Genomic DNA, 14,331 nt, shown 5'->3' on the forward strand with positions numbered 1-14,331 from the left:
CTGTAGCACTAGAGCTGGGGCATAAGGAAGGGACCTCGGCCTGCCACCTCAGTTTCCTCATTTGTCAAGTGGGCATGCTGTGAGGGCGCAGTTGGAACATGCCCTGTAGGCAGCAGTAGGAAGGACCCACATATAGCACTCGAAAATCAGCTTTCTTTTTTTTTTTAAATCTGATTTTTACATGTTCATTGTAGAAAATTAGGAAAACACAATAAAGTCTAAAGAAAAGAAACATCCCTGGACCACCTCATACAGAGATATCCACCCTTCTCATCTTGGTGCACTTCCTTCTACTTTTTTTTTTTTTTTTTTAATTTTCTTAAAATTCTTTTACAATTAAATAGGAGTTCTGGTGGCACAGTGGTTAAGAGCTTGGCTGCTAACCAAAAGGTCGGCAGTTTGAATCCACCAGCTGCTCCTTGGAAACACTATGGGGCGGTTCTACCCTGTCCTGTAGGGTTGCTAGGAGTTGGGATTGATTCGATGGCAACTAACAACACAACAACAACGTGTTATTGTTTATAACCTACTTTTTTTTTTCACTTATATGACTTGACAGCCTTTTTATGTCTGTACCTAGAGCTATTTTTAAAAATATTTTAAAATTTAAATTTTTTCTTTTTAAGAAACTTTAGAAACAGTATCTGAATACATTCTTGTGGTCTACTAAAATTATTCAGAAATGTATATAAATAAATATAAAGGTTACCTCTCTCTCATACATCCCCGCTGCCAATCCTGTGTTCCTCCCTGGAGGAAATCATTGTTTAAACTCATATAAAACACCTTTATAATTTAAAAAAAATGGAATCTTACGTGTCATTAGTGTCTCTGGCTGGCACAAACCATTAAGCACCTCACTGCTAGCTGAAAGACTGGCGATTTGAATCCACCCAGAGGCCCCTTGGGAGACAGGTGTGGTGATCTGCTTTCAAAAGGTCACACACAGCCCTGAAATCCTTACGGAGCAGTCCTACTCCGCACACACGGGGTTGCCGTGAGCCAGAATTGACTCACTGGTGACTAGCAACACAACAATATGTGTATTGTTAATAATTTTTTTTTTTTACTTACATGACTTGAAAACCTTTCTATGTCTGTACCTAGAGCTGTTCTTCATATTTTTAAACTACTGCATGTATTCTGTGTGAATGTGACATCTGGCATTTAACTAACCTGTTTTTAGAGTATTTCTGACTTTTTCATTGCAGAGGTGACGTTTCCCAAACATTTTCACAGCTGTGCTCCTGGGAGTGGGACGCAGGGGAGGAGAGTTAAGGGAAAGACAAATTTAATAATCTTGAATGAGCACTGTCAAATTCGTCCTTCCCAAAAGCTAAACCAATTTACATTCAACATCTACAGAATATGAGAATGAATGTTTCCTCTTTTGCTAAAAATGGGTGTTATTAATATTTTAAAGTTTTGTCCATTTGATGGCAGAATATGATCTCATTGCTGTTTTAATCCCCCCCCGTTGGAAAATGTCTTTTCATGTGTTTAAAAAAATACTTTATTCCTAGTGAATCCTCTGTTTAATATAGGTTAGCTATTTTTCTATTGGGTTGCTTATCTTTTTCTTAGGGAAGGTCTGTATCTTTTCTGAATTATATTAAGCCTTTGTCAATTATTTAAAAAATATTTTTGCCAGTGGGTCACTTGTTTTTTAAATATATGTGGAATGGATGGGCAATTTTTGCCTCAAAGATTTTTACAATTATCACAGAGTCAAATGAGTCAATCTTTACTTTCTTCCTGGGTTTTGTGCCTTGATTAGGATGGCCTTCTCCATCTCCAGATGATAAAAACCACCTTTTGGTATTTCTTTTAATATTTTGATAATTTTATTCTTTATATTTAACTCTTTAATCCATTTGAAAATTCTTTTTATGTATGGTGTGAGGCAGGGATTTAATTCTATTGCCAAGTGGAGAGGCAATTTCACTGACACCCTTTCTTGTAGAGTCTATCCTTTTCCTGCTGATTTGAATTTCCACATTTATAACAGCAGAATCTCTGTATATACATGGGTATGTTTCTGAACCCTCTATTTTTTCCCTATTGATTTTTCTTTCTGTCCCCAGGTCAGTGCTGTATTTTCGATCAGCTTTATGTTATATTTTCTTAAATGGTAACAAAAGCTCTCCTTTTTTTTTTTTTAAAGTATTGCCTATTCTGCAAAGATTGTCTTTCATAAAACTTTAGAATCAGTTTGTCAATTTTCATTAAAAATCCTATTGATATTTGAATTGGAATTATATTATCCAGGTTAATTTGAGGAGAATTGTCATTTCTCCAACGTTGAGTTTCTATCCAGGGGTATGATAGACATCTCTGTTCTTTCAGCTCTTCATCTATATCTTTTTGGTAGTTTTATAGTTTATTCCTGGATATCTGTAAAAATATCTTATTAAGTTTATTCCTAAGTACTTTACAACTTTGGTTATGTTGTGAATGATATCATTTCCCATTACAATTTTTTTCTCATTCTACATGTTAAGTATTGTAAAGCTGTAGAAGGGTTTTTACAAAATTGTGATCTTGATTTTGACCACCTTGAAAAACTATCTTGTTCATTCAAATAGTTTTTAAGTTGATTCTCTTGGATTGTTTTTGGGTAATCGATTACCTAAAATGGGGACAGCTTTATCTTGTCCTTTCTGAAAGTTATACCATTTATTTCTTTTTGCTATCTCATCGCCTGAGACCTCTAGCACAATGTGAAATAGTAGTGGTGATGGCAGGAGGACATGTGCCAACCCTGACTCCATCCTTTCACCCATTCCACAAATATTTGACAGTCTTCTCTGTGTCAGGCATTCTTCTGCGTCCTGGGGATGCAATAGTGAACAGAAGACATCCATTCTAGTAGGAATGCTACTAATGTTCATATTATTCTTATACTCTTCCTTAAAATAAAAATGCTTCCTTCTATTCCTGGCTCATATGGGACTGTTTAATTGTTGTTTTAATAGGAATAATTGTTGTATTTAATCAGATGCATTTTGGGTATTTATTGAGATGATTATATGATTTTTCTTATTTAATCTGTTCAAATGATGAGTTATATTATTAGATCAACAGATGTCTTACATAACTGCTGTAATACCCTGTAGATTCAATTTGCTGACGTTTTGTTTAGAATTTTGGCCCCGATGTTAGAATTGGCCTACAGTTTTCCTTTTTGTTCTACCCTTTGCTCAAATTTGGTTCGTTGCTGTGCTAGCCTCTGAGAATGTGTTAAGAAGCTTTCTAGTGTTTGCCTATGCCCTAAAGCAGTTTACTTAGCACCAGCAATATTTGTTCCTAATGCTTGGTAGGTTGTGCACATAAAACCAGCTAGGCCTGATGCCTTTTTTAGGAGACAAATATATTTTTTTTAATTTTTATTGTGCTTTAAGTGAAAGTTTACAAATCAAGTCAGTCTCTCACACAAAAATTTATATACACCTTGGTATATACTCCTAATTGCTCTCCCCTCAATGAGACAGCCCATTCCCTCCCTCTACTCTTTTCATGTCCGTTCCACCAGCTTCTAACTCCCTCCCATGTCCCCTCCAGACAGGCGATGCCAACATAGTCTCAAGTGTCTATTTGATCCAAGAATCTCACTACTCACCAGCATCTTTTTCTAGCCCATTGTCCAGCCCAATCCCTGTCTGAAGAGTTGGCTCTGGGAATGGTTCCTGTCCTGGGCTAACAGAAGGTCTGGGGGCCATGACCACCAGGGTCCTTCTAGTCTCAGTCAGACCATTAAGTCTGGTCTTTTTATGAGAATTTGGGGTCTGCATCCCACTGCTCTCCTGCTCCCTCAGGGGTTCTCTGTTGTGTTCCCTGTCAGGGCAGTCATTGGTTGTAGCTGGGCACCGTCTAGTTCTTCTGGTCTCAGGCTGATGTAGTCTCTGGTTTATGTGGTCCTTTCTGTCTCCTTAGCTCGTAATTACCTTGTGTCCAGGAGACAAACCTTTGACTATAAAAATTGCTTTTATAGTTATTGGCCCACTCAAGCTTCCCACCTCTTTTTGAGTTAGTTTATATGTGTTCCTTCAAAATCACTTATTTTAGCCTACAACTTCAGATTTATTAGTATGTAATTTACCCTTGTGGTCCCTTTTTATTTCTAGTATAATTTGTATGTGTACTCTCTCCCTTTTTCTTAACAAGTAAAGATCATAACTGCCAAATTTTTGTTGATTTCCTAAGTCTTTTCAAAGGACCCTGTAGTGGAGTTTTATTGGTTAGCATCACAGCATTCCTTCTCCTCTTTCCCTAGCTTTCCCCATCCCTGGTCAGGGAGCCCCCACCTCTGAATGCTACCCGTGCTTTTCCGGGGAAGCTGCCGCACTCCCAGCTCCCAGCTGGTCTGCTCATTGGCTTGATCTAGTTGGCATATTCCAGTGCCCTGGCCTCCTGACCTCAGTCAGGCACTGACCTAGATGGTCCCAGTGAGCATAAGACGTCGTTGGAGGAGAGACTGGCGCACTTTCTCTCCAAATGTGAAGCAAGAGGATGTTAGCTACTGGCAACTGATTTTCAACAAGGGAACCAATTTAGGATGAAGCAGGCACCACTGAAGCCAGAGAGAAGAGACAGAAATTGAAAGCCTGTTTGAGTGGAGGGTTCTGTTACTTGTCTGCTCCTCAGTGGTACAGACTAACTTTTGGGTTTAGTGATCAGATCTGTTGCCTCCCGCACCCCCACACCAATAAGTCCTTTTAGCTTTAGTTAGCATTAGTAATTCCAACTTTCTCCTTTTTTTTTTTTGGAGGAATTGTTTTATTGTTCTTTTTCTAACTTCTTGAGTGGTATGCTTAGTTCATTAATTCCACAAATTTTCATCTGAGTTTTACTTTGGCCATATTTCACAAGATTTGGTATGTACTGACCTCATTGTCATTCATTTCTATTATGGTTTAAAATTTCACATTATTTTTCTTATTTGATCCAAGAGTTATATAGATAGATAGCCGCTGTCCAGTTGACTTCAACTCATTGAGACCTTAGGTACAGCAGAACAAAATGTTGCCCGGTCCTGGGTCATCCTCATTAACGTAGCCTTTTCTGTTTTTGTTTGAACATGATTAATGTCTTTTTTCCCATGAACTGCTTCATGTCACTTTGTTTTAGGTGTGTCTCTAATAAGTAGCATACGAGTGGAATTTATTTTCTATACAATGTAAGACTTTGTCTTTTAAGAGTAATGTGTTCACATGAGTTGTGATAATGGATATGCTTGATCTTTATTCAGTTATTTTGTTTTATTGATTGATTGTTTCCTCAAAATTATTATTTTCCAGTTTTCCACAAAGGCAGAGGAGTAGATAGGGTCTCTCTTCTTTGGAGTTTCCTTCTCTTTTTAGTTTGTGGGATATATATGTGTGTGTGTACATATATATGTACATATACATATGAATTTTTTATTGTGGCACATACACATAAATACACACATATAAATTGTGGGAGATTGATCTCTCTTTCTCTCTATCCCTCTTTTCCCCTAGAGGAAACCTGATTGTAGGATAATTACTTCCTTGATTTTCTACCATAGCATGTATGCCAACAAATAGTTTGTTTGCTTGTCTTTAAAATTCATACAGTATGTACCCTTTTGTGCCAGACTTCTTTCACTCAACTGTTTGTTCATGAGATTCACCATATAGTCACATGTAGCAGTAGATGGCCCATCCTCATGGCTGTCCAGTGTTTCTTGCATCCATCCTCCCTTCAGTGACAGTTGGGAAGTTTCCACTTGGGGCTCTTCCTGACAGTGCTGATGTGAACAGCTAGGATGTCTTTCCTGCTGCATATGTGTACAACTGTTTCCCGGGTACACAGTCAAGGGAAGAACTGCCAGGTTGTGGGGTAGGCACACTTTCTGCTTTACTAGATGATTTCAAACAGTCTCCTATGGTGCTTGTGCTGGTTCTTCTCTCCCAGCAGTGTGTGAGCAGCCCCGTTACTCCACATCCTCACCAACACTGGGAATGAGGTGGAGCAAGACTGAGCTGTTCCTCATGTACGGTGTGGGGATCACTCGGTCCTTGGGGAGGGGACCTCGGTGGAATGGTGTGGAGGGATCCCAAGGTGTCATTTTTCCTGCTGATTCATGAAGTCCGGGCCTGCAAGATGCTACGGGCATCACCTTCCTCTTGGGAAGCCACCTTCCCAAGTCAAATGCACACCTGGCCTCCCTCTACAAGACCCTTTGGGAAAAACGAAAGCCAGTCCCAACTCAGTCACACAGTACAGGAATAGTCATTCCACTCTTAGAACCTGCCTCAGTTTCCACACCTCCAGAGGAACCATCAGAGAGGCTTCATGGAGGAGCACTGGGGGTGCCTCAGGCATCAGGGACCAGGTGCTGACACAGGCCAGACACGTGGCAATGTCATCGGCCAACTCAGAGTTAGGTACAGGGGTGCCATCAAGGGCCAAGGCTGGGCATCGGTGTGCTGCTGAGGGCCTGGCACCAGGAGCACCATCCAGTGAGGTGCCCAGCAGCAGCATCATCTCATGGCCCTGGGGGGGCCTTGCCATGGCCACACCACCTCCTCAGCATCCTGCTGCCCGAAAGGTGGAGCCTCCAACCCTGGGGCAGAAGCCCTGCTTCCCTGAATGAACAAACCATGAGTTCTAGAATCCTCACACAGTGGAGATTCCTGCCCACCCTGCCCCCATGTCCCATTATGAGGACCAGTAAAGGCTGGGCACCTGCTTGCAATGTCAAGTGGGTCTGGGTGTGAGGAGGGCCTTCTCACATCTGCCTATTCTCCTGCCAGATATGAGAAACTTCATGAAGGTAGGGCTTGGGGATGTGGGAGAGAGGCGGGAGGGGTCTGCTGCCTGGGTGCTTATGTTAGTGTCCCCATGCCTGAAGTGTTCCATCATCCATAATGGGGATGTCCTCACCAGACTGTGTGAGGTAAGGGGGCTGTTCCAACTTGCAGGGTGACCATGACCACGGGAGGGAAGCGCCTTATTATGAATGGGAGGGGGGTGAACTAACATCCACGGAACACATGGGCTTGTTTGGGAGGCAAATCTTAGGAGAGCCAGGACTTGCCATGATGATGGTGAAGATAGTGATGTGTGAATGACCATTCATCCTGTGTCAGGCCCCATTCACATGGCTTCACATCTCAATACCCTGTAAGGTGGACATTACCAGTATCCCTATTCCAATGCAGGAAACCCAGGCCAAGAGAGCTTATGCGGCTTGTAAGTAATGGAGTCAGAACTCAAGTCCAGATTTCAATATACTTCTTGAGGGTGAAAAGTTTGGAACTCCAAGCAACAGAGGGTCTCGAGACTCCTACCCTAACTGATCACCACACGTAATCTTGTGGTGGCATCCCTAGCTTGGGTCACCTACCAGCTTCCCATTCTGTTGCGTGTCAGACATCATGCTGCGGGGAGGGAGTGGGGTTGTGTTCCCCAGCTCAGGGACTTTGTTTTCTCACCACCAATGTATGACTTCCCCTCCTGGAACAGTGTATCACAAAATGAATGAATGAGTGAATGAAGGGGTGGTCTTCTCTACTCTGAATGAGCTATACTGCTTTCAGGCATCCCTGACGTTTTAGGGTGCTGTGGGTGTATACTGCTTCATGTAGCTGACTGACCGCTGTGCCTATGATGATGTGGGGATGGGTGTGGAACTCTGACTTTAGACGGACAGAGGTCATGAAGACAATATTGTCTTCCCAAGCCCAAGTGTGAGTGCAAGAGATGACATCAGAGTACAGCTTGTAAATGGCGATGCTTCCCAGCTCTGATTCTGGGCCTCCAAGCCAGGGTACAGGCAGGTCTGTGAGGGAATCACTTTGAGCTGCTGAGTGTCTGGCTCTGTGTAATGGTGCCACTGCGCCTATGACAAGAGTTGATCCGCAATACTCCGAGCCTTCAAATAATCCCTCATGGCTCTCCCCAAATTTGGCTGCAGTAGTTGATGCTGGCAGCTGATGCTGGCATCTCCAGGCTGTATCCTGCAAATCTGGTGTAAGGTTTTGGGGGAGGGAACCGGAGTCAACACTGCCCTGAATTCTGAGGGGTACACTTTTCAGAGACCTGGGGAACCCGCTGAGGATGGGGAGCAGAGAGGGGAAGCCCAACCCTGCCTCCTAGAGCTATCGCTTTTTAAGTGGTGGTGTTCTTTCTGCAGAGACTCAGCTCTGTGAGGCCTCTGCTTTACGAGAAAGGAAAGGGTGGCCTCTGGAAACTCCCTCCTTCCTCCCTGTGTAGATGGGCAGGCTGTAATCTGAAACAAAAAGGTGTATGAGAAGGGCCTGAAGTGTGGCTCCCCCTGGGGGAGACAGAAAGTAGGACAGCCTGGGCAGTGAGAGGGCAAAGCAGAGTCCTCCGTGGAAGGGGAGGGGTGGTCGGTGAGGAAGCCTTGGGGTCCCGGTGGAAGGCTGCTGGTTGAGGTCAAAGGTGTCCAGGCACTGAAGTCTGTGGCAAGGGAGTTGGCCACTTTCTTTATGCCTGATGGTACCAGGAGCCTGGAGCCCACAGTAGGTATGAGCCCAGACATCAACAGTTGGTTACTCCAGAGGGATTTCTACAGGGCAGGGCGCATAGATGTTCCTGTTAACACATATGGGTCGCCAGAGATTCAGAGCCTTGTCTGTTTGCTGTTGTCATCACCCCTCCACCCCTACGGACTCTCCCAGGTAAGAGCAAGCCTTGCTCACTGACACTGAGTCCTTGCTTGGCCCCGCAAGCTGAGCTCAGAAGGAAACGGAGATTTTCTGTAATCAGGAAAGCTGGTGACAGTGTGAACCTGTGTCCAGCTTCGCCTCTGTGAAGAGGTCCATGGCCACGTGTCATAGTTTATTGACCAGTCTGAACTTGACAGTAGGCCACCGCTGAGAACCTCTTTTCTTTTCTTTAATCTTGCCGGATCTTCTTTCTCCCTTTCCTGTCCTTAATGACGCTTGGTTATTAAATGACAGACAAGCTGAGCCCAGTTTAAAACCTCAGTCTCTAGGGCAAACAGTAACACAAAGTGAGGAACGTGCTTCGTAGTTCAGTCATGTGTATGAGACCAAATGGGCACACCAGCCCAAAGCAAAGATGAGATGGCAGGAAGGGACAGGAAAACTGGACGAATTGAAATAGGAAAGCTGGGGTGGAGAAGGGGAGAGTGTTGACATGTGGGGTTGGCAACCAATGTCACAAAACAATCTGTGTATTAATTATTTAATGAAAAACTACTTTGCTCTGTAAACTTTCACCTAAAGCACAATAAAAAAAAACAAACAAAAAAGCCAAATCTCAATTTCATATCCAGTTCAGTGTGGCCTCCTCCCCTTCCACCCCTCCCTCCAGGGCAGCTCCCCTGCTTGTGGGGGCCAGGGAGGGGCAAGGAGGATGTGGAGCAGCATCACTGCTCACTTCCTTGTGTGGATCGGGGTGGTGGTCTGCGTGAAGCTGGCCCCGGGGCTGTGCAGTGAAGCAGCACTGTCCATTTTTTCAAGCTGCCCTGCCCGCTGAGCCCTGCCATTTACCCCAGGCTGACGGCTCTCCCCTCTGGTGATCTCACTCCCCCTACCATCTGTTTGTATAAACTCTGGTGCTGGGATTAGTCCTGGGTGAGGGCTCGGCTACCTCATAACAAGCTCCGGAGAGGCTGTCTGGTCCCCATTGTTTGGGGGTGCCTTTATTTTATATCAGTGGGGCACCAGCTGCCTCTGGGTCTTTGGTTGCCAGTTCCAGGGTGGTGGGAAAAGCCCCTCCCCACATGTTCATGTGACCTTGGCTGCTCGTATCCAGGCTGGAAGGTGACTCTGCCTCGACAGTCTGCAGTGTGCAGGGCTCTGAGCGAGAGCTGCCTGTGGCTGCCCGAGGATCTGTGAGGGGTTAGCACAGCCCGTCTCTACTCTTTCCTTAGTGCCCTTGTTCGGGGTCTGTGGTCAGACCAACATCTCCTGCAGGGTGGTGAAGGGGAAGGTGGTGGAGGAAGGCAAGTGGCCATGGCAGGTGAGCATCCTGTTCCTGGGCATCTACGTCTGCAGCGGCTCCATCTTCCACGAGCAATGGGTCCTCACGGCTGCCCACTGCTTACAAAGGTCAGTCAGAATGGCCAGCAGGTCCTGGGCTTTGCCTTCTGTGGGGGGTAGGGGAGGGGGAGTAGGGGTGCCTGGTGAATCTGGAGCTCTGGGAGGAGGGGGCCTGGCTGGGTGGCCCTGTGCTCCGCCCCTGTCTCTCTGACCACTTCCAGCCTCCCTGCTGACAGTCTACCTCCTCCTGTGACCCTGCAGATCCAGGAACCAAAGCCAGTACTCTGTGAGGGTAGGACACCAACGCTCCCCGGAAGCTGGCATTCAGCTCCCAATCAGTCGCATCGTGATCCACGAGAGCTTCAGCAATCTTGCGTCCCAGGACATTGCCCTCCTGAAGCTCCAGAACCCCATCTCCTGGTCCCCCAACATCCAGCCCATCTGTCTTCCCGATGCCCGACACAAGCTACCTCTTGGGTCCATATGCTGGGTGATTGGGTGGGGACATGTAGGGAAACAAGGTGAGTGAAGGCAGGTGGAGACCCAAGACACACGCCTGCTCAGGGCAGAGATCCTCCACCCCACCATGGGCTCCGCAGTCCGTTCCTTTATCCACTCCTTTACTCAGCCAGCAGGCATTTCCCGAGCACCTACCTGTGCCATGCACTGTCCTGAACTCTGTGGATAAGCAGATATACACAGTGTGCTCTAGTGGAAAAGACACACCTGGCCTGCATGGACCTTGGCTCCCAAAGTCAAGTTAAACGCAAGGCGAAGCCTCCACCCTGCAGCATTGGCAGGAAATGACTCTTTGGCCATTAATGGGGTTCCCCGTCCACAGTTTGTACAAAGGCTGCATTTCAGGAAGTACTGAGACATCCTGTACACTGGTTATCTTGAGGAACCCATAATCCTGGAGGTCTGTCCCCTGTTGGTGCAATCCTGAGGTCCTAGATCTGGGGGAGGGTTATGGGGTCCTGCCTTCCAGGGGCGCCACATAGCCAGCCACTTTGGGATCTTGCCACCTTGTTGGGCAGCTATGGAGCAGTGCTTAGCCCCACCCGCTCATGGAACCTGAAACTGTGGGGAAATCTCTCCTTGTCCCCGTTCAGGGCCTGGATATCCCCTGACACCCTGGGAGACCCTTGCTTAGTCACTCTAATGAGCTGGGGCTTTTATAAAAGTCAGGCTGTGGGCTGAGGCCTTTACAAATTACCATTTCAGGAAGTGGCCCTGCTTCCTACATTAGCAAATTCAGACTACACCAAGATGGAGTTGGGCCGAAGAGTTACGGGATGCCCAGACAGGATCTCTCTCTCCTCAGGGACCACAGCGTCCTCAGGGACATCGACACCTGCCCCCTACAGCCTTCAAGAGATAGCTATCAAGATCGTACACAATGACGTCTGCAATGAGAAATACCGATTCCTCCTCAAGAGGGGCCAGAAGTTCTTCATCGGGAAGGACATGCTGTGTGGCAAATCCCAGCGGGGTGTGGCCTCTTGTCAGGTGCAGAGTGTGTGGATCGGGGCAGGGAGGGTCTTTGGGGGGCATGTCTTCCCTATGACATGGCACTGGGACTCTTTATTCCTCTGGACCTCGGTTTCCAATCAGTAAAATGGGAGTGAAAATACCCTTAGCGTGTCTACAATGATGGTAATAATGGCAGTAATTCTCAGGTCATTTTAACGCTCCCGAACACATGCTCAGATCTGGGCCAGGTGCTGGCAGAACCAGCTTTGCATAAATGAAATCGTCCTGTAAACGCGCCTCTGCCACTTGCATCTTCCATTCTACCTTATGTATTTTAGATATCTCCATATCGATACATGCAGCTTTAACTCAGAGTTAACAGTTCTATAATATTCTTCTTTGTGAATACACCACGAGTTACCCATTCTCTTGTTTATAAACATTGCGGTCCTTTTCAATTTTTTTTATATCACAAACGCTGCTGCCCTGAATGGTCCACACACATATCCCTATTTATACGTTCCAGGATTTCTCAACAAGATACATCCTGCATGGAGTTGGTGGGTCATAGGCTGTGCATACCTTCGTCTTTAATAAAATAACTTGCTGTGAAGTTGACGGCAAGCTGATGCTCATGGCAGCCTCATGTGTGCTCCATAGAGTTTTTTTAAAATAATTTTACTGTGTTTTCAGTGAAAGTTTACACAGCAGGTTAGATTCCCCTTTAACAATTACTACACACATTGTTCAGAGACATTGGTTACATTTTTCACAATGTGTTAACATTCTCATTAATTCCCTCGTGGATGTATTGCTTCCAGTAATCTGGTTTCCCTGTCCCTTTACCCTTTCATCTCTGCTTTAGAGTGACTGTTGACCATTTGGTCGCATATAGATGATATTTTAAAGGTGTACAGTACCCATTGGTAATATTCTTTATTTTATGAGCCAATCTGTTATTTAGCTAAAAGGCTATTATTTGCTACTCAGGGGGGGTAGTTTTGGTTTAAAGTTTATGTAGTATCCTGGGGCAATAGTCTTGGGGACTCCTCTAGTCTCAATTGGACTTTTTAAAAATTTGAGTTCTGTTCCACATATTCCTCCCCTTCTGTTGAGATCCATTTATTGTAGCCCTGATCAAAATGGTTGTTAGTAGGAGCTGGGCACCATCTAGTTCTTCTGGTCTCAGGATAGATGAGGCCGAGGTTTGTATAGACTGTTAGTCCTACAGACTAATATATTCTTGGAGACTTTGGTTTCCTTCTTTCTCTTTTGCCCCAGATGAGAAGACTGATAGTTGTGTCTTAGATGGCTGCTTGCAAGTGTTTAAGATCCCGGAAGCTACTCACCAAACTAGGACATAGAACATAAACTTTGTGAACTATATTATGCTAACTGGCTGAGTTGTCCTGTGAGGCTATGGTCCTAAGCCTTCAAACCCAGAAAACCAATCCCGTGAGGCATTTGGTTATATCTAAGAAGTATCCATAACTGTGTCCCCTATATATGAACATACATACATGTACACACATGTATGTGCATATACTATGACTATATGCACATATATGTATACATATGTAACCACACATAAATTTTTTGGTTGTTGTTACTGTTGCAAAATTATATATTTTCTAGCATTTACCAAATACGTCCTTTATATGTGTGTGTGTGTACTTCTTAGCAACATCATTCACCTTGGTCAAGCTGTGCACACTCCACCCACATTCAATGTTTGTTACTTTTCCCATTGCCAAAAATAACAAGTGTCTACACTCTAAAGGGTTATTTCCCCTCTCCCTACCCATCCGTCCCTGGTAACCACCAACGAATGTTGGTTTCTGTGTGTACACATAGTTTTGTCTTTTTATGAAAGTGGGATCATGCAACATTTGTTTGTTTATGATTTACTTATTTCACTCAGCATAGCATCCTCCAGATTCATCCATGTTATGTTTTGAGGACTTATCATTCATTATTCTTTAGGGTTGCATAGTGTTCCATTGTATGTATGTACCACATTTTGCTTATCCATTCATCCTTTGATGGGCATTTAGGTTGTTTCCACCTTTTTGCTATTGTGAATAGTGCTGCAATGAACATAGGTGTGCATATGTCTCTTCATGCCACTTCTCTTAGGTCTCTAGGGTATATACCTAGAAGCCTGAATGCTGGATCATAAGTTAGCTCTATTTCTAGTTTTCTGAGAAATCGCGATACTGTTTTCCACAGTGGTTGTACAATTTTACAGTACCACATCCTCGCCAGCATTTGTTTTCTGTTGATCAATGCCATTTTAGCAGGAATGAGGATCTCATTGTCGTTTTGATTTGCGTCTCTCTAATGGCTAAAGATTGTGAACATCTTTCATGTGTTCGTTGACCTCTTGAATGCCCTCTTTAAAAAAAAAAAAAATTTTTTTTTTTTTAAAGCCCTCTTTAGTAAAGTGTTTATTCATGTCTTTTGCTCATTTTTTAATTGGGTTTGTTTGTCTTTTTGTTGTTGAGTTGCTGACGTTTTCTATATATTTTAGAGATTAGATATGTTGTTCCCTGTTGTGGACTGAATTGTGTCCCCCAAAAATGTGCATCAACTTGGCTAAGCTATGATTCCCAGTATTGTGTGATTGTCTACCATTTTGTCATCTGATGTGATTTTCCTATGAGTTGTAAATCCTACCCGTATGATGTTAATGAGGTGGGATTAGCGGCAGTTATGTTAATGAGGCAGGACTCAATCTACAATCTTTTTTTTTTTTAATAATTTTTATTGTGCTTTAAGTGAAAGTTTACAAATCAAGTCAGTCTGTCACACATAAGCCTATATACACCTTACTACATACTCCCATTTACTCTCCCCCTAA

General features: G+C 44.3%; 1 protein-coding gene across 1 annotated transcript; it reads left to right on the forward strand.

The window, feature by feature from the left end:
* Positions 1 to 6,385: 6,385 nt before the first annotated feature.
* Positions 6,386 to 13,135, forward strand: PRSS46 (Putative serine protease 46). The gene is made up of 5 exons (XM_064274247.1): positions 6,386 to 6,410; positions 6,780 to 6,922; positions 9,868 to 10,067; positions 10,260 to 10,519; positions 11,323 to 13,135. Exons 1-5 carry the CDS (start codon positions 6,386 to 6,388, stop codon positions 11,613 to 11,615), a joined length of 921 nt encoding a protein of 306 aa, XP_064130317.1. The 3' UTR covers positions 11,616 to 13,135.
* The last annotated feature ends 1,196 nt before the right edge of the window (positions 13,136 to 14,331 follow it).

Source organism: Loxodonta africana, chromosome 22 (genome assembly GCF_030014295.1).
Source record: "Loxodonta africana isolate mLoxAfr1 chromosome 22, mLoxAfr1.hap2, whole genome shotgun sequence".
Classification (NCBI taxonomy): Eukaryota; Metazoa; Chordata; class Mammalia; order Proboscidea; family Elephantidae; genus Loxodonta; species Loxodonta africana.

What these genes read in the sequence shown, in the direction of transcription:
- PRSS46 (XM_064274247.1), top strand. Translation starts at nt 6,386, where the DNA reads ATGTCATCGGCCAACTCAGAGTTAG. An exon ending in ATCGGCCAACTCAGAGTTAG is followed by an intron (nt 6,411 to 6,779) that starts GTACAGGGGTGC and finishes TTCTCCTGCCAG; the next exon opens with ATATGAGAAACTTCATGAAG. An exon ending in TCCTCACCAGACTGTGTGAG is followed by an intron (nt 6,923 to 9,867) that starts GTAAGGGGGCTG and finishes GGGTTAGCACAG; the next exon opens with CCCGTCTCTACTCTTTCCTT.